Raw genomic sequence first — 25,518 nt, forward strand, 5'->3', positions numbered from 1 at the left:
AAATGGCTTTAGGTCCAATATTTATTAATTACCCTTCCCTTTGGAAGACGATGAGGCAAATGCCCCAATAGAGACAAAACCCACATTAGTAACCTTATAGAAAATAGAGTCATTCTCAAAAGTCAGAGGAGTCACCATAATGAAATGATTATTCAAACTCTTCGAGTTATCCATGTAAACGCTAAACATCACAGTTGATTAATGCAATGAAAGCATTCCCTGGATGTGGACAAGATTTCTTGAAGTGCAAGATACATATAGTTAATTGAAGAAAAAATTAAGGGACGACACCTCATCCTGATACTCACACTTGTACTAAAACACCTTGGAAAAGGCCTAAGTTGATGAGTGAAGCTAAGAAGGAGCAACATCCAGGAAATTCAACAATTCCTTTTCAAACCCCCTGAAGGATAACATGAGTCTCATTCGGGTAAAGAGAGTCTTATAAAGGGACAAAACACCTATCAAAAGAGATGCAAATCCTCTTGCTAACATCAATGTGGGAAATAAACCAATCAAAAGAAGGACCCACTCTTATTTGAGCCTCTTCCACCTTCTCTGCACTGTCGAAAACAAAAACTGTGCCCATCAACCTAGAATCTACCCAATGTTAGAGCCCAACTTTTTGCTGCGACACCAAATTCGTACGTCTCTGCCTTACCATTTCTTCCCAGCGGACATGTAAAAGATATCGTCAGTCAAAAAATGCATAGTTATTCCTAAAGGTTAGATGTTTCTTAATTTCTATATTAACTGGTGCTCAACCATACGCTGCCCTAAAAGATTGAGCATAAAATAAGGCTCTTTGGCCATCTCAGGTCGTGATAGTTGCATCTAGTTTGCAATAGGATTGAATGGAGGAGGTAAGGTGGGTAACTACTTCCATATAAACCAGATTACATGAGCTCCCCTCTTCATCCCCTTTAGAAGAATTAAGAGGATCGTCTACGATTGCAACATAACCTCCTCTAGACCAATAATTATCATTCAATACAATAAAATTGGGGTTATGACCATTAATTTCCAAAGGTTCATCCAGTGGAATGTCAGGATTCTCATAAATTGCTGACAGTAGAGAATCCCTTGCATCATCTTTGTTTATATTCTCAAGCGCGTCTCCTAAGTTAGTCATGGTAAACGCTAAAATGGGGGTAAAGCAACAAATGGAAGGAAAAAGAAAGAAAGGTACCCGGGCAAGAAGATGAAGCGAATAAACTATTTAGAGCAGGAAAAATGACAATGCAAAGAACCTAACAAAAGATGAATATAGCTAGAAATAGGAGTCACCAGATTGTTGAAGATGGAGAAGTAAGGGGTCTCAATAATGCTAAGATCATGTGTAAGAGGGAGCGAAAAGTTGTTTGAAAAGTCAAAACAACTTATATAGTGAAACAAATGAAACAAGTCAACATTGCAAAATTAAAGTAAATGGAAGACGAAAAATCAATGGTTTAGATAATACCTTAAAATGTAACAACACTTGAATGCACTTGAGCGTCATAGGAGGAAATGCCATGCCTTAACCTATAAACCTAAGGCCACGTGTGAAAAAACCTACAAAATGCCCCAATGATGAAATGTGCACTTAATGAAATCATCTCCAGACCTTTTCCACTTCTCAACACGGGACCACAATTAAATTTGCTCAACCTAACTATGTGGAAGACTTCCCATGACGATTACCCTATTCTCACTCCTACTATCCATTACAGTGTATTTTGTTATGAGGAGCCAAATTCAATTTTTTAAATAATAAAAAAATAATAATTTTAAAATAGAGATAGTCCGATTCGGGATTTTTTATTTATGAATAACCAGTTTTTGAAATTAAAATACGCAAATTACCATGTTTCAGAAGTATTTACGCAACTAACCAGATTTTAGAAATGACCAAATCCTATGCGCCAACTCATATGGAACATGCATGCAAAAATAAAGAGTAGTCGCCATTTTATATGGCGGATGGGTGACATATATGATGCATGGAGATGATGAAATTGTTTTGACAGTTGTAATTTCTTAGATGTTATGATGTTGTGTTATGTATTTTAATTTCGTGTTAAGTAAATTTTGATTTGTTGTAACCAACTTGGTTAATGAAAAAAAAAGTTTCGTTCAGATATAAAAATATATTACATGTTGTGCGTCATTTTTTTTATGTTGTTGAGCTTGTAGCACGATTGAGACAATTTTTTCGGTTGTGTCCGACTTGACGATATACACTACACTTTCTCTATAGATTGTTAGTCACATCCATTTCAGTTGTAATACACTTGCTTTTAGGATGACCTTTTTTATTCCTTCTCATTTGGTCGTTGTGACAAATAATTTCACCTTCATCTATAGGCCAATAATATTGTTTTGCTACAACTGGAATGCCATTGTTGTATACACCGAGCAAAGTCTCAGACTTGTACGCAGAAAATAGAAGCGACAATGCATCTTGATGAGCACGCACACATGCCAGAATGACATGAGAGCATGGCATACGAAAGACTTGAAACTTTCCGCAGTCACACTAATGAGATGACAGTAGAAGCCTATATTATTGTCTTGCCAGCCCCTCGTTGTGGTCAATCGTCTCTTTTAAAATGAACTTATGGTTATGACGGTCGAATCTGGTAACCTTATGGCTGTTGGCTTTGGCACTTTCTTCCTTCATAAATTTCATGCAGCTTTCGCTCCATAGTTGTCCTGATTGTAGCATTGCACTCCACTTCTCACCTCTTTTTGCGAACAGCGAGGCCATCCTAAAATAGGTTGAATTCACCAAAGCGGTTACAGGGAGGTTTCGTATGCCTTTGAAGACCACATTCATTGATTCAACAAGATTTGTGGTCATGTGGCCCCATCTTTTGAACGGAATTTGTCTCCCACTTTTAACCGTTCATCTGACTGCTCTGCACTGAATGGTTATAGAATATATTTGTTGATGGCTCATCTTCGTCCAGATTAAAGTTTGTCATGTGCACAGGTGGTTTGTACACATGCGTTAAAGGTAGTGTACATTGATCTTCCTCTTCAGACTCATCGTTCACCATGTTATCAACTTCTAACACTAGTTGTTCTTCTTCTTCACCAACGACATTGACTTCAGCTTGTTCATCGTCAATGGGATTAACAACTTGTGACACACGTGCCTGTGACATCTAAGGATGTTGTAGCACAACTTACAAGTCAATCGAGTTGTACCCAGAATATTCATGATTACAGAACATATTATGAGATCTTCGTCATTCTGAACCTCGACCTGATGATATTTTATTTGGTTTGTGCCATATATCCTCGTCTAATGACTTTGCAAGAGAGGTGGCCTTTTGAAGTCACTGAATCCTTCTAATGACTTTGCCATCTTGAATATTCCCGTCTAACCAACGCATCAAGGACCTCTTAAAATGGTCCATCGAATGGATGTTCCAAAATTTTATTTTAATCGAGGGTTTCACCGCCAAAAAAATAACGTTGCCATCCCTTTTGAAAATCATCTTGGAAGTCATGTGAAATTTTTTTTGAAACAGAATGTTAGAAAGAGAATAAATGTGTGAAGAATGGTGGAGGATTAAGTCCATATTTATAGAAAACAAGATTACACTTATGCGCCACTTCACTTGACACATGTTTTACTTTTTCACATGCAAGCGCCAAATGAGATGGCGCCACGTCACCCATGCACCATATGAAGTGGCGACTACTCTTTATTTTTGCAATGCATGCGTCATGTGAGTTGGTACATAGGTTTTGGTCATTTTTAAAACAGCTATGCTATTTGTACACTGCCGTACTACACCTACACCGTATGTACGGACGACACTATTCACCGTCCGTACAGTCTGTACATGAATAGTAACTTTTTTTTTTTTTTAAAAAAAATTTTAATAATTTTTTTTTAACGTTTTTAAAAAAAATATTTGATAATACCTGCAGATTTACTTCCGGATTTACCTACATTTGACATTACCTGCGGATTTACCTAAATTCGTAGGTAAATTCGCAAATAAATCCGCATGTATTGTCAAATTCGTAGGTAAATTCGCAAGTAAATCTGCAGGTACTGTCAAATCCGTAGATAAATCCGCAGGTAAATTCGCAAGTATTGTCAAATCCGGAGGTAAATCCGCAGGTATTGTCAAATATTTTTTAAAAAAGACATAAAAAAAATTAAAAATTTTTTTTAAAAAAAATATTAATTTAATATTTTACTATTCATGTACGGACGGTGAATAGTACTGTCCGTACATGAATAGTATGTTCGTACGGTACGGACATACGTCCGTACCGTACGGACATACGGTGTAGTGTAACAAATTGGTGTAGGAATAGTTTTTAAAATCTGGTTAATTGCATAAATACTTATTTGCTTATTTTATTTTTCAAAAACGGGTTATTCATTAAAAAAAAAAATCTGGATCTAGATCCAACGTTTAAAAAATTATGATATTGTGAACCATCTTCTTTCTTAGTGCAGGGAATCACTATCCTTTTCCTATGACAGCACACAAAAATATCTTTCTACTCTTTATTCCCCATTTTCAACATCACTCCGATCACCGGATTCCGGTGACCGGCGTCAACACCACTCAGCTACTCCTAAACCCTAACCGACACTTCCTTCATGGATTCTCCCTCCCAATCCGATAAACCAAACCCTCCCAAGAAGAATCGCAGCATCATCGCTTTCGTAATACTTCGATGGTTTATCGCAATTCTATTACCCTTCGTTTTCTTGTTCTCTCTTCCCTTTCTTTTGGGTTTACTACTTCTCTTCCTCGCCGATTTCTCTGTCCCTAACCCCATATCTCTCCCTTCACACTGCAAAATCGTCTCCACCGGTTAGTTTTCTATTCTTTTTCCATCATGTGTTTTTTTATCAGCTTTCAAGCTTAGTTTATTCTTGTTGAAATTAGTTAAGCACTTGAATTTGAATTTGAAATTGAAATTGAAATTAGCCTACTTTTAGTTGAAATTAACACTTAGAAGCTTGAATTAATCTCAATAGTGATTAACTTTAGATTCAGTTAAGTAAGTAATCGCAATAGTTCATGAATGTTAAAAAGTTCATATCTTTACTTTACACATTTGATTATTAATACATTTAGTTTGAAGTTAAGAAGTTTTGAGAAGAATTGGAGTTTTTTTTTTTTTGTTTTTTTTTAATTCAATCTAAATTGTCTGTGATTATTTTTCTTACAGGTGTTGATATTAGATCATCTAAGGTTTGTGAACTCGGATTGTTAGATTATAAAGCAAAGGATGTTTTTCGTCATTTTGAAAGAAGCAAATTTCGCTGCCGTTATGATTACTATTGGGCTTCAGTATTCAAGGTTATTATAACTTGTTGCCAATTTAGGTATTGTTTATTCTTATATAATAGAAAAATATATATTATTTGCTAGAGGAAAAACAAGGCACAAGTAAGAGGGAAGATCCAACATTCGTCAATAAATCTGAATAGCTTATTCCAAACAAAAGTGGTTGCAGAACACTTTGAGAGAAGTAGAATGCTATTTCTGAGCTATAATATCATGAAATATTCACAGTAGTCCATAAGGAGTTTTATGCCCTCTATCTTGTGTCTATGAACTTGTAGCATAGCGATAGTACTAATCCTTTTTCACACCTCTATCCAAACCAAAAAACTGACTGTGTAGGTGTTAATTATTATCACTGAATAACATCCTATGTGATCTTTCTTACTTTGCATGCTTGTTCCTTTTAATTCAGAATCATACACAGGTTTCTCGTCTAGTCCAAGTAACACATCAACCTACACATAAAATATGCTCCTATATATCACAACCAATTAGTTGTGCCCATTTTAAGCAATTATCTTATATATGATCTATCCTTTATTGGTTATGATAACCATAAATCTAGGTAATTCTGTTGTGTTGTTGTAAACAGTTTATATTAACATTGTTTCAGGTGGAATACCAAGATCACTTTTCAGGTCAGAGACAAGTTGCGTTTGCTGAGGCTCCGAGTGAAGCCCTTCCTCTTTATTGCAGGCCTAACTTCGGTGCTGCATGGTTGACGCAGTATAAATTTAAGGTGGGGCCTTCAATTTGTGGTCATTGATATTATGGTTATAAGTAACTATGACAGTTTTTTATAACTTAATGTTATATTAGTGTATCTTAGATTATCCATAAGATTAGGTTCTTATCTTAGATTATGTTTCAAGGTTAGGTTCCCTTTTTGATTAGGATTTGAAGCCTTGTATATTATATAATTAAGGGTTAATGCTTAGTCTTTTCTATATCAAATCATATCATCAAGCATGCCAAACCATACTTATATTCCAAGTCATTCCCTTTCTTTATCTAAAACCAATTTCAACATGGTATTAAAGTGGTACCATCCTCAACGATGTTTTCTAGCACTATTCTGTTGCCAAGTTTTATTATGATTGAGAGTCTATTATATTTGTATGCAAAATCCTTTTATAATCATCGCTCTTCAACCCTCAAGTTTGTGTTCTTCTCAGTGCACATACCACATTCATAGTGCTGCTGGTCAAGCTCTGTGTGCTGTCACTTAATGGTTCTATTGAGACCAGATTCATCTTGTGGATCTCTCATTTGACTTTTGTTTCACCGCTGTTTATTGTTTAGGTGACACTTCCACGCGATCTACCCAGATCTATCCATGTTTATTTTATTCAATCTACTATTGAATGAATGTGTTTATTTGAAAACATTGATTTTGTCTTAGTTGCAGTTTGGCACAGTTGTCTCGTATACGGTTCAGAACTAATTTTGTATCAGTTGCGGTTTGACGATCGCTTTGTCACTGTTGCTGTTTCGTCCCAGTTATAGTTTGGCACTGGTTTTGTCTCAACCGTGGTTTGACGCTGGTTTTTGTCCTCATTGGGGTCTAATCCTAGCTTTTTTATTTTAGTTACAATTTCGTCGTGATCTGGCTCTTCGTACGGCTCTACTGATTTTCAATATCAAGTTACATATTTTTTTCTTTTCTTTTTTTCGACTTGTACATTTGAAACAAGCTTCAAACTTAGTAAGTTTTAGCTTAAGGAGGGGGGTGTTGGAAGGTGTAGAAATTACTTATAATATCTTGAGGTTATCATAGATTTTCTCATGGGATTAGTTTCTTAGCTTAGAGCACCTTAGGACCCAGGTTATCACTTGCGATTAGTTTTCATATTTCTTAGTTATTTATTTATTATCATGGTTTATTTTCCTATATGATTAGGATTTGAAGTCTTGCATTTCATTATTATACTTAAGGGTCTGTGTTTTGGTCTTATTTATTTCAAATCATAACCATCAATCATATCAAAAATATTCAGAATTCGAAGTCCTTAAAATTCTCTTTGCTCTTTTCTAAAACCCCATAATTTCAACAATGTTTTCATGCATAACCTCATTTATTATGTACAAACATCGCAGTGATGACAGATACAGTTAACAACTCTTACCACTTAACCAGTTCGTCAGAGGTCTTTGGCATTGTTATGTCATTTTTATTTTCTCTTCCTCCTTTAATTGTTGTCATTTTTATTTTTCTTCCTCTTTTGTTACATTAGGTAAACGAGACTTATGATTGCTGGTACACATCTGGCATTTCAAAAGTGCATTTATATCAAGACAATCTCTTCGGTTGCCGTGCCGACGAGCAGTCTACTATTGAGAAGATTGTACGATATTCTACCCAGTGAGTTCTTTACACTATCTTCCCAACTTACTTAATATTTGATTATCTATTTGCTGTGATAGCATCGTTTAGATGACTTAACTAAAATGGGATTGTAGTGTGAGAATTCATAATTTAACATTGTTTTGACTTTACATTCTGTCATTGTGCATATAGATGTATGTTTATTTTGGGAATAATTCAATATTTTTTATCATCCTATTATTTAAATTATGCATGTATCTTGTATCAGGGCCATGGAGATGGTAAATTATTGGTTTTCAGATAAGGGAAGGAGGGCACTGTTTTGGAGGTGGGAAATAATAGCTGGTGTCATATCTGGATTCTCAACAGCTTTGATCTCCATAACCTTTATAATGTTCCTCAAACAACTTCTATCTTCATTACATCGACCATTTGCTGCACGGATACTTTCTTGGCGTGTCAATGCTGTTCTCATCAGGCGCGTGTGTTTTCTTATTGCATACTTATCTTTTGTGGCTTGGTTAGCTATTGAATATGGGAAGAGGCTTGGTCTCACGGATATTTTCAGATTCCCAAAATTCTAGCGCTTATTTTGACGAAGTGCTATGTCCTTTTGGTTGAATCCCTTGTAATATTATAATTGGAGCGGATGGCATTCTTGTCCCATCTGCAGCAAAAAGAAAGTCGTGTATAGTTCTAGTGGAATTACAGATTTAATAGTTTAATTAAACAGAGTCAGTTCCTGTTATTACTTCTGAAAAATAAATAAAGTTATTAGTTAAAATAGTATGTTCAGTAACATATTGGTCTACAAATGTTGTTAAAGCCATTTGGATTGATGGAATGATTTTTGTGGAAATATGTGCTCCATCAGAGTCTAATTAAACTCATGTTTACTTGAGCACTTGGCAACTTATATGTAACAAAAAAATTCCCTTTTTATTAAACAATTCAGCTTTTAAGATGTTTTAGTAATTGTGAAGGCATTAAATTTAATGGAAACAAAAAATAGTAAAAGATCATTTGAATGAACAAGTAAGATACCTGTTATATTGATGAAAGAAAATTTAGTTATTACATCAAATTCTGCTATAATATTTTATCTCAGACTAATTTAAATGTATTATTGGCCCAATATGTTTAAACCCCATGTGTGGGATGATATGATATTCATCATCTCCAGGTTAGAAACCTTATTTCTTTTACTAAAGTTACATTTCATTACTCGGTGTTACTTTTGTTTAGGTGAAAGTCACGTGTTTCTAAGACTCGTCTCCTACCTTTCATTTATATTCTATTTAGACTCTTCAAGTATGACTACACCATATGTAAAAAAAACATACATATGCGTGTTAGCTCTTGTTTGTGTTTTGCGAGTACATTCAAAATTAAAGTAAAAAAGGTAGGGGATTAGGATTGAACCTCGGTCCGATCCAATGAGGAAATTGTATGTCTCTCCACCATGTATACACACGCTGGTCCAAACCGCATTCATACATATCTTGGATAGCTTGAATATAGGCAATCTTAATTCTTTTTTCTTTAAGGATTTCTATAAAATTTCTCTAGACACTCTATCATACGCCTTCTCCGAATTAATAAAAATTAAGTGTAAGTCTTATTGGTCCATCCGATGCTACTCTATCACACATAGTAGTAGATAGATTGCTTCTATGGTCGACCTCCTAGGCTTAAAACCAAAGTGATTATAAGTGATTTAAGTCTCTTTTCTTAATCTCCGTTCAATTATTCTTTCCCATAACTTCATCTTGTGGTTCATAAATAAGTTTATTCCTCCTATAATTTTGCACTATTATGTATAAGAAACTTATAGTAATTGCATTGAAATTAAAATTTCTTCAACATAGATCATATTCATCTAAGGACTCATTTCCATGCAATACCTCTGATGATATGCTTAAGAATTAGTCTAATATTCTACTAGCATTTGGACAATTTTTCCAATAAGATATTGAGGTTGGTAAATACACTAGATCATTCTTAAATTTATCATATTTATTTATTTGGCTCCAATCCATTGTTCATGCTCCTCAAATTTTGATTAACAGCCATATTTTACCAGATATACAATGTCACACTAATAACTCAAATTCCATGCATTTATGTTTTGCTAATTCATCAATGTTTTACTTTAACCTAAGCTTTTTTCTCCACAAGTTAACTGTGGCAAGATTTCAATCTTGTCTGAGCACTGCATTGTTTCTGAAGAGGCTAAGGACATAATAAAAAAACAACAAAACATTAAATCTTTCCAGTTTCTGCTAAAAGTCTCTCAATCTCTTCGAGTAGTCGCTCTTTTTCATCTGCCAACTCTTCTTTCTGCTTCTGAAGATCCTCTATCTGCTTTGTTTGTTCAGAATCCTTCCTGAAATATCATATTGTAAGTTTATCTCGCATTCAAAAGTTTAAGAGCTAAAAGAACATTACTATTTATCTTAGTAGGAACTTATTTCGATTACCTATTCATGAAGGACAAGTTAAGCTTTAGTGATCGAACTTCCTTCTCAAGGTTTTCGCATCGCTTCATGACAGCTTGCATGTCCGAGGGAATCGTTGGTGTCAAATTTCTTTCCTTTGCCTCAGCCATTCTGCATTACATGGATATTAAATTAAAAACATGCATCAAATACAAAATTGGATATGAAGAGATAGTTTTACGCACTTTCTTGATCGCTCCACCCTTCGCTTTTTTGTCGTGTCCACCTTGTCGTCTGCATAATCATTTGGTTAGAGAGGAACAAAGGTAGTCTAGTTAAGATTTATGAACCAAAACTTGTTCAATGAATAAACGGCTACCTGAAACAGCTGATGTTACAGATCCATATCTCTCTAGTCTTTTTCTCTGCACAATTTAGCCAGATTAATCCCGAATTTTTTTAAAACTAGTCGAAACTTCTGGGTAAACCGATAGTTCTAAACAATACATGTTATTATGATTTATAAGAGTAGGTTAAGTATACCTTTCTGTCGTCTTTCAGATTATCCATTATTTGTTCTCTGACTCCTGCATTTCCAAAAAATGTTAATTATACCTTAACGAACGCGATGCAAGATTCAAATTACTCAACGAACAATTCAATAATCGCGTATTAGTTTTATACCTTTGGCTCGATTTTGAGTGCTTTCTCCAACTTGTTTCCATGAGCTATCACCAAGAGTTTGACTTGAATTGCTAGGACCTTCACAAGCATCTAAACCAGATGAGATTACTGGTGCAGCTGCAGAAGATTCACTTTGAGAAGGCTCTCCAGAAGCCGCTCCACCGTGTATTTGGTTCGTTTGATTTGCAAAACCCTCTAAGACAAAGTTTGCGGCTCCTTCAAGTGTTTCAATGACTCCATGATCCTTAACTTGATCGGTAAAATCTCCTTGAACATTTACTAGCTTTTGATGATTCCAATTTTCTTGTCCTTCATTAAAACCAGATTGGAAAAGAGGTTCTCGAATACCAAAAATTTCGTTGAGGCCGTCTTCTGCAGCATCTTTCTCGACTTGGCATTCAAGTCTCTTGCGCTGTAACGTACCTTTTAGCATACTTACACAAGATGAAACTTTATCTACATCAACCAACTGTTGTGTGTTGAAGGTAGATGAAGATGAGTTCGACGGAGACATGAATGAGCCCTTTTGACTCGGTATTTCGCACATAGAAAGGTAATCAAAACCATTAAAATGCGCAAGTTCTTCTTTTATAATGTTAGCAGCATCATGCTTAGGAGCCATGAACATTGAATCCAATCCTTGTGGTGCTTGAGTATTTTGCATTTCGGTATACCTTCGCCTGCAAGAAAAAGCCTAACAAAATAAGCCTTGTTTGGATAAACAACTTAATCGGATAAAATAAAACATATCAAAGGTGCGAAAAGGATACCGCAATTCAGAAGACCGACTTCTTGTCATTCGTTGATCGGTAAGAAACCAGGCCTGTGTAGATAATGAAACATCTAATGACTAAGAAGATTTATCGAACCAAGGCTTCAACAACAAGAGTTTGATATTAACATACCTTGGCCAGAAACAAGTTACTAGATTGCAATTCTCTATCAACAGGTTCTCTGATGAAAATCGACAGAAAAACTAAGTTACAACAGTGAACAACTTTTTCAATTAAATCGAAGGAGCAATAAACTTTAGTCGAAATGTTAAATCACATGAAATAAAATTAGGTCTGTAAATTACCTGATTGGAAAATTGAAATCGCCCGAAACATCGTTAGCCAAAAAGCTATTTTGTAAGCAAGATTTATCAATGTTTCTTCCTTCCGAAGCCACACCAACATGTTGCTGATTAGACAGATTAACTAGTTCAGTGGAGATTCTGCAGTTACATATTACAATAGGGTCACAAATCAAGACTTATGCATCAGAAAAAACATAAAATCGTCACGAAAAAAATCTTCAACATATACTCACCTCTTCGATAATCGACTGTTAAGTCCCATGCTTGTTGAATTGTATCCCTAATTTAGGAAACAAAGATACATCATTGAGAGAAATTATAATCAGAAATGTTAAAAGAATTCTCTGATCATATATATGTCATGTAGAAACCTTAACCTACCTCTTCATTTGTTAGCCAGCGTTTGAAAAGCTCCTCGCTATCGGCTCGAAAGCCTTGAGAAATCGTCTTGAATCCTAACATCTCCATGGTAGGTACTGGCATACCAATAGGACTCTCCATCACTGTCTTCAAGAACAACTCTTCACTCGAATTCTTGTATAAACCCGAAAATCCTCTCCCTTCCATTTCAACCAACACCTAAAAGCTTCTTGAACCGGCTTTCAACTCAAGATTTTCGACTCACCTAAAAGAATAAAAGCATATAGAAACTAATTAACATGCAACAGTTAAAGAAACATGTTAGTAGTAAATAATTTCTCTGATTTTTCTGTCATAAGAGTTAATAAATAAGTATAATAGAGAAGTGGCATCTAAGAGTGAAAAAAATACTCGAAAGATTCGATGTAGCATTGGTTTGTCTCTTGTGAGGAATGAAAGAGAAAAGGTTGTGGTGGTAAAATGGAGTGTTGAAAGGTTAGAAACCGTGTGTGGAAAATTTGATGGGCAGGTTTAGAATTGAGAAAAGTTGGTAGCTTTTGAATGAAGCAAAGAGAAGAATTTTGATTATTTTAATGACAATTTGGTCACCTTTGGATATTAAACTATTGAAGATGATGTAGTTGGATAATGATGTTGAGGAACATTGATTGGTTGTTTTTTGTTTTAAAATAGGAAGCTGTTAAGGTGGTGCTTTCATTGTCTGCTAAGAATACTTGAGCAACGTTTGTTCACCTCACGTCCATGATTTTCTTGAAAAATTGTTTTTGCTTGTAAAAGTTTAGATTCTTCTTGTTATGTCTTGTGAATGTGATCTATTGGTTTCACATTAATATTTACATTTGAGTATTGTTTTATAGATAGATTCAACTGGTTTATAGAATGAACAGAATGAAAGGATCCACTCAATGAGTTTATAGAGGCTATAAATGCTTCTATATATACCAAATTTGGATAGAATAAAATAGAGCATGATGATGTTCTTACAAACATGCATGTAGCTTCACATTCTTGAATAATTGTTAATTTTTATTATATGTATGAATTGTGATGTATCATTTGTGGAATTAAACATATTAAAACAAGTAGATATAACAACTTTGCAACTCTATTTTTGGTTACTTAATTTGGTTGGGGAAAAAAAATAAACACATTATTAAGCACGTCTCCTTCAAATGTATTTGATGATGGCAATGAAGATTTCGAATATCGGTATACGGGCAAAGCCAAGGACAAAAACTACATGAAAAGCAAAACAAAATATCCTTCCAAAAGAAAATAATAAAAACACAAGTCAAACATATCACCCATCACCCATCTGAGCTATCAAGAAGAGGCAGACACACCAGAACACCGAAGAGAGCAAGGTGGAAGGAGGAACACACAACCACGTGCAAAAAACACACGCTAAAGGAGGACAGTTGGTCATTTAATACACCCTTAAATGTCAAGCCACTTAGTGGGTCATGCTCCCAAATTAATCAAAGAAACAACAAAACCAGGAGCGTGGGCATGAACCCACTTCCAAGCCAAGCTAATAATCAAGGACAACTAGTGAGTAATCGTCAAGCTTTCCCGAATGATAATAACTTTATTCTGCATTTTCCACATAGTCTATTATACCATTGAATGTCAGATCGAGATCAAGCCTAAGGACGTCTTTTTTCCATGACACAGATTCTGTAACAACTCAAACACTCCTAAAATCGATGAAGGTAAAGGCTCAGATCGCCCCATCTACATTAGACTTTATACCAAATGGATGAAGCGACCTCACGCAACACAAAGAAATATCAGCCGACTCCATCTTCTCAACACACAAGACACACCTTGCATTACTAAAACTAGACACTATTTGGTGTTTCAAGAGATTTTGTCTAGTCGGCAACCTATTCTGGATCAATTTTCAAGAGAACACCACCACTTTAGTAGTCTCTCAATGCTTCCAAACCCTAGCCAAACCTCACAAGACCCTATTTGACCTACATTCCCTGACCTAGCCAAAGCTGAACGAATAACATAAGCTAACCTAACCGAAAAAACCTTGGATGGATCAAGTATCCACACCCAACCATCTACCTGATCATGCCTAACCACACTCGAGCTAAGATAAAAAAAAAGCAACAAATACCTCATCCTTCCAAACTATAAAATATCGTCTCCACCTAAATATCTAAATTCATCCCCTACCCAAATACCGAAAGAACCCACCACTTGAGATTTCTTTTCCGAGATACAACATAACCCTCTCAGGAGACACCCACAGAGGGAAATTCCTCACCCAAATAGCTTCCAAAAATATTGTCTTATGGTCATCTCCGACCAACTTAACACAAGAGAAGGAAAACCAGTCATATTATTGTTCTTGAGAAAAACCAAGGAGATGGACATCTCTCCACCAATGAGACACTCTTCTAAGACTTCTACTGTGCCTCCCAAAGAGGAGTCAAAATCTTGGGAACTACTCATGGCCTTGTTAATATCAACACAAAGCGACGACAAGTCTAAAACAATCCTCCATCGTCACTTACTCAATAAGGTTAACAGTCCTCAGATCTCTAACTCCCAAACCACCTGCCCTTTTATCCTTACACACATCCTCCCACTTAACTCACACAACCTTTATTTCCCCTTTCGATTCTCCCTAGAGAAAATTCCTTTGCAAACCCACAAACTTCCTCCAAACTGAAACCGACATCTTCATGAAAGAAAAAAGACATATGGATTAAGATTAAAACTGAATTCAGAAGGATCATCCTACCTCTCAGGCTCACAAATCTATTCCTCTAAGAGGTAAATCTCTTGGAGACTAGTTTAATAAAAGTAACCCAAGTTCCTTTCTTCTTCGCGATTGCACCCACAGGATTTCCTAAGTACTTGAAAGGAAGAGAACACACCTTAAAGTGAAGAAAGCTTTATGCCAACTCCAAGAAAGACCTACTCACATTAACCCAAACAGATTACTCTTGAAAAAATTCACTTTGAGGCCAAATGCGAACTCAAAACTTCTCAAAACCGCCTTGATAGTAAAAAGGTTTTCATTATACATGACCCCAACCAACATTGTGTCATCTACATACTAAATATACGCCACAACAAACTCGTCCAAACCCGCCTTGAAACCTTTAAACACCCTGGATAAAACTACCTTTTTTAAGGAACTGCTAAGGCCCTTTAACTACCTCCGCAACATATAATCTAGAAAAGACCAACTAACATAGTCGCATGCCTTCTCAAAATCCACTTTGAACATCAAAACTCTCTTTTAGAAACCTTAGCATAGTCTAGAACTTTATTAAGGACGACCACTTCTTCCACCAATTATCTCCTATTTGATTGTTCCGGGGAGATAAGTTTGCCTATGACCCCGACAAGCCTTGCTTCCAAAACCTTAGCCACTAACTTATACAACAAACCAATAAGGGAAAAATGTCTAAAATCTCCCAAATCCAAAGGAGATTCAACCTTCGGGATAAGAGAAATAGAAAAGGATTCCAAACTCTTAGGAAACACGGATTTCAAAAAAAATTGGTCACACATTAAATAAACCTCTCCTTGACTAACCCGTAGAACTTCTTATAATAAAAGAGAAATTAAATCCATCAGGACTCGAATTCTTAGAACCATCCATCTCAACAATCACCTCATCCACTTTTTAAGAAAAAAACCTAGTAGAAAGGGACTCAGTCTCTGCTAAGGAGAGGCGAGGTATGGAAAACCCATCAAGGTTCAACTTAAGGGTCTCGGAATAAAAAAAACTCATTAAAGAACCTAGAAATCTCCCCCCGGAACCTCGGAAACTTTTTCCAACCAAATGCCACCTACCCTAAAGGAAATCAAACTATTCCGGCTAATCCTCTACTTAACACAAATATGAAAGCACCATGTACTAACATTCCCTTCTTCCGACCAAGCCAATTTAGATATCTGAAAATTTTTGAGAGTCTCAACACCGAATAAGCTCCCACAACTCTTGAAAAACCCGAGATCTACAAATTAAATCCTCATTAGAAAGAGTCACCGTCTCCGCCTTCAATTTTAGACTCTGAAGGTTATTTCAGCTAATCTTAACCTTCATCACCACCATCAATTCTAAGTGTGGGGTTTAAGAGTTAAAATAAAATATATTTGAATTTGAACCGTTCTTTTGATTTTATAGTCAAATTCTAAGACTTTAAGGTCCTATAACATTTTTCAAAGGACGTTTGGTGTCCTCAAACTTTTAGTCGACCTTTATTTAGTAAACTAATAGTGTATGGCCAATCCAACATGTGTAAAGACCTAAAATAATATTTCTAACCAACAATTTAAAATAAAATTAAAATTAAAAATTTGTCATTGACCTTAACAAGATGGAAACTATATCTTTACCAACTCAACCAAAGAAAAATATATTATCTATTATAATATATTAAATCAGAAGCATGCACTTTAATACTAATGTTTCAACTTAATATGTGTCACATCATCCATAATCATATGTTGCACCTTTCAAAAATCATTTTCACTTCTCAAAAGACAAAATAGTGTTAGAGGTCACGAGTTCAAATTCTGAAAATGCAAAACATATAGTATTAACTTAACAATTAGTTAGCACTTTGCAAGAAATACATTCCGTTTGGCCTGGCAAATCGTCATGATTTAGTCTTTTCTCTAGTTTGGAAGAATGATGTTCCTTTGAAAGTCCGTGCGTTTGGATGGAGATGCTTTTGGAATAGGATTCCTACTAAGGATATGCTCAATAATAGAGGTATTCTTCCATCTTCTTCCAACCTTCTTTGTGCTTTTTGTAATGCGTATCCCGAATCTCCTTGTCACTCATTCTTGGATTGTCAAAAAGTGGAAGGGATTTGGAAAAATATTGTCGGTTGGTTGGGTTTGCCTCATGCCAAAAATGTGGGGTTTAAAGAAAGTTTTTTTATGTGGCGTTCTTCGTGTCAAAATTTGAAATTCAAAAGAGGCAAGGAGGGAAGTGCTTGGCTAGCCGTTTTATGGTCTTTATGGATTTGTAGGAACGATATTTTTTTCAAGGATGTTGAGTGGAATGCTAGAGATGTCACTTGGAGTTGCAAAGCTTTGCTTTGGAGAGATGGTCTTATATAGGGAAAATTACCCATTCCAATTACAATTTCTATTATTTTAGCAAAAACCCTTTGTTATACTTATCTTAGAATCTATTTGATGTGTAATTTTCCTTTTTTGTGGCTTGTGTTTTGGCCATCTTTTGTAATCGTGTTTTGAACATTTGTTCTTCCTCAATACAACTTGATTAAAAATATATATATTTTGTACATATTATTTACATAAAACTTATAGAATATTTTCTATTTTTCTTGTAATTATTTTTTAATTATAAAAATTAAAGAAAATAAATTTTGGTATATATTTTCAATAAAATATCTATAAAATAATTTTAGATTATTTCTATTTTATATTCTTCATATTATATCGGACAAATAAATTAAAGACAAATAACAATATTCTTTATTTCTAACATATAATGATATAATGATATAGAGTTTGTCAAAATTGATTTATAGTTTACATAATTTTTATTACATGACTATAAAGAGTATAATAAAAAAAAGGAAAAATGTTTATTAGGAAGAAAATGGAAAAATAAGAAAGGCAAGAATAAATCAAAATCTTTCATTATCACCACAATCCCATGATCTCTATTAAAAAGGAAATTAAAATTAATTTAAAATTTACCACTAAAATATGACACATGTTCATTCTTACATTTCTTCTTCAAATTCCTTCGTACCAAATAGCACTACTCTTTCATATTCTTTCTATTCTATACTCTTCATATCATGTCCGACAAATAAATTAAAAACAAACAACAAAATTATTGATTTTTCACATATAAGAATATAAATTTAATAATTTGTTCATTTTTATATTTATAATAATAATAATCATGGTGAGTATAATAAATAATAAAGAGAGTATTTTTGTAAAGAGATCTCATATTCTTTTGAATTATTTAATTTTCAAAATTATATTCTAGATGTCATTCTCAAATTACATGTATTTTTTTTAATGTAAAGTATACTATTTATTTGTGATTATTCGATATTGTAGTCTCAATTATAATTCATAATAAATTATTAATGATATAAAGTTATTGATCATATTTATAAAAAAATCGTAATTTAATTAAAATTCAATAAAAAATAAATAAAAATTAATTTACAACCGCACATCGCGGAAGTTTTAATCTAGTATTAATTTATTTGGCATATGAATATTTATAAGTAAATTGATTTTTTTAACGCCTTTTTAAGCCTATTGTTTTTAGGCATAAAACCTTAGTTTGGATACCTTAAATCAGCTATACAGCTAGGGCGTCGATTCACATAATTTAATTATTTTGTTTGAAGTTTGATCTTTCGAATAGATTGTACCTTGTGTTTCCAAATAAATTTAATAAATTAGGTTTAATCTATTTCAATATTTTTTATCATGAACAAATTGGTCAAAAGTCAATATATGTGTGTCTTGAATCAGAAGTTAGAAAATTTGAGACAAAGGGTTTTTAAAGCATGATTCGAATAAAAAATTCATTTGGAAATCAAGATATTTATGTATTTTTTATTCTAACCGAGAAGTTCACTGACTCGAATAAGAAGACACCATGATTTGAACCATGATTCTCTTTGAACTAAATCATGAGAAAAAAACTTTCAAAAATTAACCATGATTTGAATCAAGTAATTGCTTAACTCAAATCACACTTATCACATCTTGATTCGAATCAAAGTTTGTCATTTTCATATTTTATCACCTTGATTCAAGTCATTCTTTTCTCTGATTCAAATCAAAACTGTATGATTTGTCTCATCCCAGTGTTCATTTTTCTCTCACTTTTGTGCCTAACCTCTAGCACCTACATAAACTTTTTTTTTTTATAAAAATTTTCACACAATGATTTTAGAAGAATCAATTCTTACACATTCATATAAAATTTTGAGTGAGTTCTTTTATGATCAACATAAAAAACCACATTTTCAAAAATCTTGAGAAAATCCAAGAGTGTTCTTCCTTTCACAAATACATAATCTCCTTATTTCAACCTTGTGAAAATTTTCCTAGAATGTTATTCTTTATATAACCACCATCTTCTTCAACCTTGAACCAAAAAATATTATTGTGGTGTTCAACTTTAAAGAATGAGTGTGAGTGACAGATCCAAGGTACATTAGAGAAACTAATGCTTTGTGTGTATCAAGATAAAGAATTGTTTTGTGTCTATGGTATATGGAGATTGACTTTTAGCAAAGAGAAAGGTATTTTGTATACTCCATTGAAGACTTCGGTAGAATTGTATAAAGATTGTTGCGGAATGAAGTTGAGAGTTTTCTAATTATTCTTGAGTATGACAAAGGCTCGGACAAGGAATCAGTAGGGCTGAGTAAAGGTCGCTACATAACGGAAGTTAGGAGTAGGATATTTATGGCTAGCAAGATTTTTCAATCAAGGTCAAGTGAAGATATTGAAAGATTGGCAGTTTTAGCGTTTTGCTATAACAGAAAGGAAACATCAATTTAGACATGTGTTGGCTAAAGTAATTTGTTGTGTTCATCATTATTGACACAAATACTCTTGTATTAACTTTACAAAATAGTGGAAGGCCCTGCTAATTTTCAATGGTGAAACCTACAATCTCCCCTATTAAGAAATGTCAACTCCTCCTATAAATGGTATCAGTCGCCTTAACCTTGCTTAGCGCACTCAAGCTCGTTTAACTTAGCCTTGAAGCTTTCTGAACCATCATACCCATTAAGCACGCCTACTAGCGCACTTTGGTGTCAGGCTGAGGTTGTTTGGTTCTTAAACATCCTTTTGCTGCCCTTTTTCGGCTTAATGGGCCTATGTTCTTGGCTAAGCGAGCACTGATGTTTGAGTGATGCATTTTGTCTATTTTTTATGCTTTCTTGATTCTTTTTATTTGTACTTGATAAATACACAATACAAAAATTCATACAGATGTTTTATCATATTTTCTTAATAGATTGATTTTCATTTATTACTTGTAAAAGAAGTTAGTAAGTGTTTAGGGATTTACGTATTTTTAGCACTTATCAACAACCAAAACAACCATGTTGAAGACAACCAAAAATAAGTCAAAACAATGTAAGAATCCCAGAAAAAACTAGAAATAACACAAGCCTAGAAAACAACACACCAGATAGAAGGAATAAAAGCTAGAGTTCAACCAAAGGTAAGACGATCATCAAACAGATCACCAGCATCCATAAAAAGCCCCAAGAACACTCAGCTGCAAGTTCAGAGCCTCTTGAGCCACTATTGGCTATGCAAAGAGTGTGATTCTCAAATCATGCAGAGAAAGCACTAGAGTTTTTCATTGATATATCAATATACCATTCCTATGCGATGAGAATGCTTTTTTCTTCCACATTCTTCAGTGTAATCGACTCTATTTATTTTGAGATTTTCATAACAACCAAACAACTGAATGTCAAATCATAAAAATAAAAATAAAAAACCCTAATCTTAAGCACTCCTCCAAGTGAAGTATTGTAACCATCTGAAACAAAACAGAGACGAACGATCTCTAAAAAGAACTACAAATCACATCAACCATCTAAAAGTAATCTATATTCTTTGAATTTTTAGAAGAAGTTTTTTTATAAAAAGAATTATAAATATTTTTAATATAAAAAACCTAGTCTCATTAAACTAGACCTTAATTTATTAATGCTAATGATCTTTATATAATGTCCATCATTGCAGGCATAATTAGTACAAGAAATTGATAGACTTTGATTGTTAATATTTTTTTTTAAAAAATAATAATATTAGTTTGGACTTTTGAATATGAAAGTCAAAACTGTGAAATGGCACTATCATTCACAGGAATATTCGATTTATCCGGCAATAGTTAAACTAAATTTTCAACAAAAAAGACAAGGCTACTCTTTTTAGCTTTTGTCACACCATGACATGCACTGATAGTTGAGTTTCAAAATTAATTAGTGTTTAATTAATCACTGATTAGCAAGTAATCACAGGCTCCTGTGATGAGTCGGCTGCATTTTGTTTCCATGGTGACAAGGGTTGACCTACACAACAGTGTATATATCATTATTGATTGACATTTTATGTTTACGATATTATTATATTTTGAAAATTTGTTTCTTTTTTTATGTTTTATAGTAGATGTTGTAATTTATCTTTTGCTTGGTTTCTCTCTTTTATAATAATTGTTTTCAACAATTCTAATCAAAGGTTAAGGTTTTCAAACATAGCTTTTCAAGAGTGAAAACTCTATTTTTAAAGGGGAATCAATTGTGTTGTTTTCAAAATCTTAGAAAATATATTTTGATATATTCAAATTTCAAAACTTGAGACATTTGTTTGTGCCTTTGAGCACTGGTTTTCAGTCATAGTGAACTAAAGTTAAGTTATCCTTATTCTGCTAAGAGCATTTCCATTAATACAGTTGAATTCGATGTGTTCAAAATCGAAATCCTTCTGATGATTCCATCGCCCCTCTATCGTCGAGGTCTGAATTGTCTAACTGTTATCAATGTTCTAAAAATCAACCTTGTAATAGTTAAGACGGAATAAAGGAACAACCAGAATAACAATAATCAACAAATTTCTCCATAACTGAATCATAGTTGAAAGACAAATATTGTCACAGCATCCTACAGACAATAATCCGGAAACTTTGATTTTGTTACAACATCACATTTATATATAAAGCTAGTATATCTCATCCTCAGGGATAATTGGGGTTAGGAAATTCGGATCATTGGTGTTTAGTGTTACTCCTTCCACTTTTTCTGGCACTGGAGAAAGAGGAATAATCTTGTCTCCATCGATTACCCCGTCAATAAATCCATATTCAACCGCCTCAATTGGAGACAAATATCTATCCCTATCAATATCTTTCAGAACTTGTTCAATTGAGCGGCCAGTGAAGGATGATATAATTCTGCACACGTTATCCTTGCCTTGCATGACTTCTCTAGCTTGAATATCTACGTCTATAGCTTGCCCGCTAGCACCTCCGAATGGTTGAGTAATCATAATTCGCGTATTTGGCATAGCTAGACGCTTACCTTTGGTGCCACCACCAAGGATAATGGAGGCTGTTGATGCTGCAATGCCCATTGCAATTGTGGATACATCAGCCCTCACAAGCTGTACCGCGTCATAGATAGCCATTGTAGCACTAAATAAATAACAGCGTGCAAAATAAGTCAGATGTGAAGAACGACGTAAGGCATCAAACAAAAAAAACACTTGTAATGAAAAACATAAATCAATGATTATTAACAAGCTAACAAACGGAAATCCCCAATCAGACAAAACATGACTCCAAGCAAATCATAACAGACTTCCATTTATTTTTTCTAGGTGCCTGACAGCATAGAAGACCACTATGTCAATCCTAACATAAACAACTCGAAAATAACATAAGCTATATCTATGTAGAATCAGCATCAGTAATGCACTCCAAAAGAATAGGCACACTAGCTCTACATGAAATTAAGGAAATTGAACAGATGTATGGCTCTTCTGATATGGCCTTAGTTCTCGGTACAAGAATGGAGAAATATAAGAGTACAAAAAATAGAACAACTAAAGGAAAAAAAAAATAAAAATCATCTAAGTGGAGTCTCCAGCTTCTTTACATATACACCAAAGGCACTATGAAGAAGTTACTAAAACCGTTTTATCCCATAAAAGATGCCACTGCAAGTAGCCGTCCTTGAAAGTTTTACACAAATGTATCCAAACATTTAGTTTGAATCAATTTAACAGGATTAGTGCTTTTAAAATCAGTTTTTGTAACCACAAAACTAATGGAGTTGGTGTGGGATCCTTATACAGAAAGTGTTGATTTTGTTTGTAAACTGTTTGTTCCATTTAATGCGTTTGTTGTAATAGTAGTTTCAATTCATGTGTTTGCCTTTTGTCTATTATCATGTTGATGTTGTTGCTTTATTTTTTTGCTGTTGTTTGTAGACTATACTTAGACAGTTGGGTCCATTTAATTTATTGTTTATTGATTGTTTCCCTTTATCTCCCTCTACCTCTAACTTTTAACCTATCCTCCCAATACACCATAGAACATACTATTAAGTCTGTCTTATCTATTATATGCACCAGCGCTTCTATATATCTGCTCCATACATGCTCAAACCACCTAAAAATATATTCTACTACAATCTCTATAATGGAGGCTACCTAAATTTTCTCTGTAATGATTGCACCTCTAATCATATATTTAATTAAACACGTATATTGTAGACTATCCTTTCCAATAAATTACTATTGGGTGAGTTTCATTTGAAACTCCAATTCACTCTATTTGTATCAATCAGATCCACATGAAATCCATCCGACAATAGATGGTGTTTTGGAAAGAATGTGTAGCTAGCATCTACCGTGATAAATACATCATCTTTTTGTTTCTATGAGCGCTTTATCAGATTTCATAGAAGTGTTATCAACAGACAAAGATTGTCACATTGCATCTATGTTGCTAATCCCATATAGTGACGTGTAACGCTAAACCCCAAAAGTGCTATAGCGGTATAGGAGATAGAGGGACAATCGCTATTGTGAAGACTAGTAAATAATGTTTAAAGTAAACATAAATTCTAACAAGATATATAAGTACTCAAATAGAAAAATACACAAAATTAAAAGGACAATCATACTTAATAATTATTCATTTCCCATTAAAATCATGTGTTAAATGTACACAAAATGACATCCCATCAAAAACAAAATTAAGTTTTAATGGTAAACAAAATGACATCCCATAAAAACGACAAAATCAAGTTCTAAATGTAATCAAAATGACATCCCATTAAAACAACAAAATTAGTTCGAATGGAAACACAGCCAGAAAAAAGGGCTATTTTGCCGCCTGTTGAAGAAGGATGGTTACCAAAAACAGCCGCACCAGATATAGTTGCCACCCCGCAATTCGCTATTGTTATTACTTGGTTATTTTCAACATATCATTCTCTACAAATATAATATCATAAAATGCTGGCAGGTAAACAAGAGGATTTCTATTTTACATCACTAACACTCCACTTCAGTGAATAGTTAACATACCCCAAAGTAATCTCCGAATCAATAGGAAACAGACACAAAAACAATCCCAAATTAAACACAGAACTTATGCTTGTACAAACACAACACAAGTATTTTAGTTAGCAAATATTACCAAAAGAACCATACATTTAACATAAAAATCAAATCAATCCACCCCAAAAATAGGCCAAATATCAATAAAGGTCCCTTTTTTAGTATTTCATTTCCAACCCTAAAATCTTATCTTCCAAATCCACCTTATAAGATACAATTCCAACAATTCTCATCAACCCTTATCCAATTCCAAGAAATATCTTGCAAGCATTCAAAACCTACATAAACAATGAAAAAAAAACAAACTTTATCTAACCTGAGAGAACCACCAGGCGAATTGATAAAAAGCTTGATATCTTTCTTAGGATCTTGCGCATCCAAGAGCAGCAACTGACTCACAATAGCATCAGCAACAAAGTCATCAATTTCATTTCCCAAGAACACAATCCTCTCCCTCAACAACAGCCCCATGGTATCCGATTCAGCGCCTCGCATGGCCCTTTCCGGCGTCTGAGGGGAAGATAGTCGAAAAGTGATAGTGGGTTTTTGAAGATGGGGCTCGAAGTTTGAGGGTTTTGGAGATGCGGAGGAGAGGACGCAACTGATAGGGGTTCTGCGAAATTGGGAAAACGGTGTTTTAGGATTGAAGGAAGAAATGGGTTGTTTTGGGAAAAGGGTTGGAATGCGGGAGAGTGAGGGAGAAGGAGAGGTTGTGAGCAAATCCATTGCTTCTGAAAGTCGAGAGAGAAATGGGAGAGACTCGATTTGTGATGTGCTGATAAACCTCACTATATATTTATTTATTAATTTATATTTATGGAGTAAATACATATTTTTTTAAATAAAATAAAATTTATTTTCACAATTCAAGGATTAAAAAATGGTGGAAAAAATGTAATTGGTTTATTAATTTGTTTTCAAAATTGTTTATCATGATAAGTGTTTATTCAAATGGTGGAGTTAATGATGAATTCCATGGGATAGGGAAGATTCAGAGAAATAATCCAATCCCCCGACATGATCTAAAAGGTGCAATGACATGACTCAAGGAGATTGAGAAGATTTTTTGAGTGATGACTTGCATTAATGCTTTGAAAGTGTTGTTTGATACTCATATGTTGTCAGAGGATGTCGAAGATTGGTAGGATAATGTACGTCTGAGAA

At 34.1% G+C, this 25,518-nt stretch overlaps 3 protein-coding genes across 3 annotated transcripts; 1 reads left to right on the top strand and 2 right to left on the bottom strand.

Annotated features, from left to right (window-relative positions):
* The first annotated feature begins 4,478 nt into the window (after positions 1–4,478).
* On the top strand, positions 4,479–8,421 carry LOC131651848 (uncharacterized). Its single transcript, XM_058921562.1, has 5 exons — positions 4,479–4,829; positions 5,191–5,321; positions 5,923–6,048; positions 7,544–7,671; positions 7,904–8,421. Exons 1-5 carry the CDS (start codon positions 4,613–4,615, stop codon positions 8,217–8,219), a joined length of 918 nt encoding a protein of 305 aa, XP_058777545.1. The 5' UTR covers positions 4,479–4,612; the 3' UTR covers positions 8,220–8,421.
* A 1,212-nt stretch (positions 8,422–9,633) lies between these two features.
* LOC131651847 (protein CYCLOPS) lies at positions 9,634–12,762 on the bottom strand. The gene is made up of 12 exons (XM_058921561.1): positions 12,607–12,762; positions 12,217–12,460; positions 12,069–12,115; positions 11,836–11,973; positions 11,663–11,711; positions 11,528–11,580; positions 10,758–11,437; positions 10,617–10,660; positions 10,453–10,498; positions 10,319–10,367; positions 10,116–10,244; positions 9,634–10,021 (listed from the first exon to the last, which is right to left on the bottom strand). The coding sequence occupies exons 2-12, from the start codon at positions 12,400–12,402 to the stop codon at positions 9,898–9,900; spliced, it is 1,545 nt and encodes a 514-aa protein (XP_058777544.1). The 5' UTR covers positions 12,403–12,460; positions 12,607–12,762; the 3' UTR covers positions 9,634–9,897.
* Positions 12,763–21,824: 9,062 nt separating this feature from the next.
* On the bottom strand, positions 21,825–25,137 carry LOC131651849 (ATP-dependent Clp protease proteolytic subunit 4, chloroplastic). The gene is made up of 2 exons (XM_058921563.1): positions 24,671–25,137; positions 21,825–22,420 (listed from the first exon to the last, which is right to left on the bottom strand). Exons 1-2 carry the CDS (start codon positions 25,078–25,080, stop codon positions 21,949–21,951), a joined length of 882 nt encoding a protein of 293 aa, XP_058777546.1. The 5' UTR covers positions 25,081–25,137; the 3' UTR covers positions 21,825–21,948.
* Positions 25,138–25,518: the final 381 nt, after the last annotated feature.

The sequence above is a fragment of the Vicia villosa genome, linkage group LG2, assembly GCF_029867415.1.
Source record: "Vicia villosa cultivar HV-30 ecotype Madison, WI linkage group LG2, Vvil1.0, whole genome shotgun sequence".
NCBI lineage: Eukaryota > Viridiplantae > Streptophyta > Magnoliopsida > Fabales > Fabaceae > Vicia > Vicia villosa.

Bases quoted from the DNA above. Each gene is read 5' to 3' on its own strand.
- LOC131651848 (XM_058921562.1), top strand. From the start codon at position 4,613: ATGGATTCTCCCTCCCAATCCGATAAACCAAACCCTCCCAAGAAGAAT. The intron at 4,830-5,190 runs GTTAGTTTTCTA...TTTTTCTTACAG, and splicing joins CTGCAAAATCGTCTCCACCG to GTGTTGATATTAGATCATCT. The intron at 6,049-7,543 runs GTGGGGCCTTCA...TTGTTACATTAG, and splicing joins TGACGCAGTATAAATTTAAG to GTAAACGAGACTTATGATTG.
- LOC131651849 (XM_058921563.1), bottom strand. From the start codon at position 25,080: ATGGATTTGCTCACAACCTCTCCTTCTCCCTCACTCTCCCGCATTCCA. The intron at 22,421-24,670 runs GTTAGATAAAGT...TTATTTATTTAG, and splicing joins TCGCCTGGTGGTTCTCTCAG to TGCTACAATGGCTATCTATG.
- LOC131651847 (XM_058921561.1), bottom strand. From the start codon at position 12,402: ATGGAAGGGAGAGGATTTTCGGGTTTATACAAGAATTCGAGTGAAGAG. The intron at 12,116-12,216 runs GTAGGTTAAGGT...TTCCTAAATTAG, and splicing joins GCTGGCTAACAAATGAAGAG to GGATACAATTCAACAAGCAT. The intron at 10,499-10,616 runs GTATACTTAACC...TAAATTGTGCAG, and splicing joins ATCTGAAAGACGACAGAAAG to AGAAAAAGACTAGAGAGATA.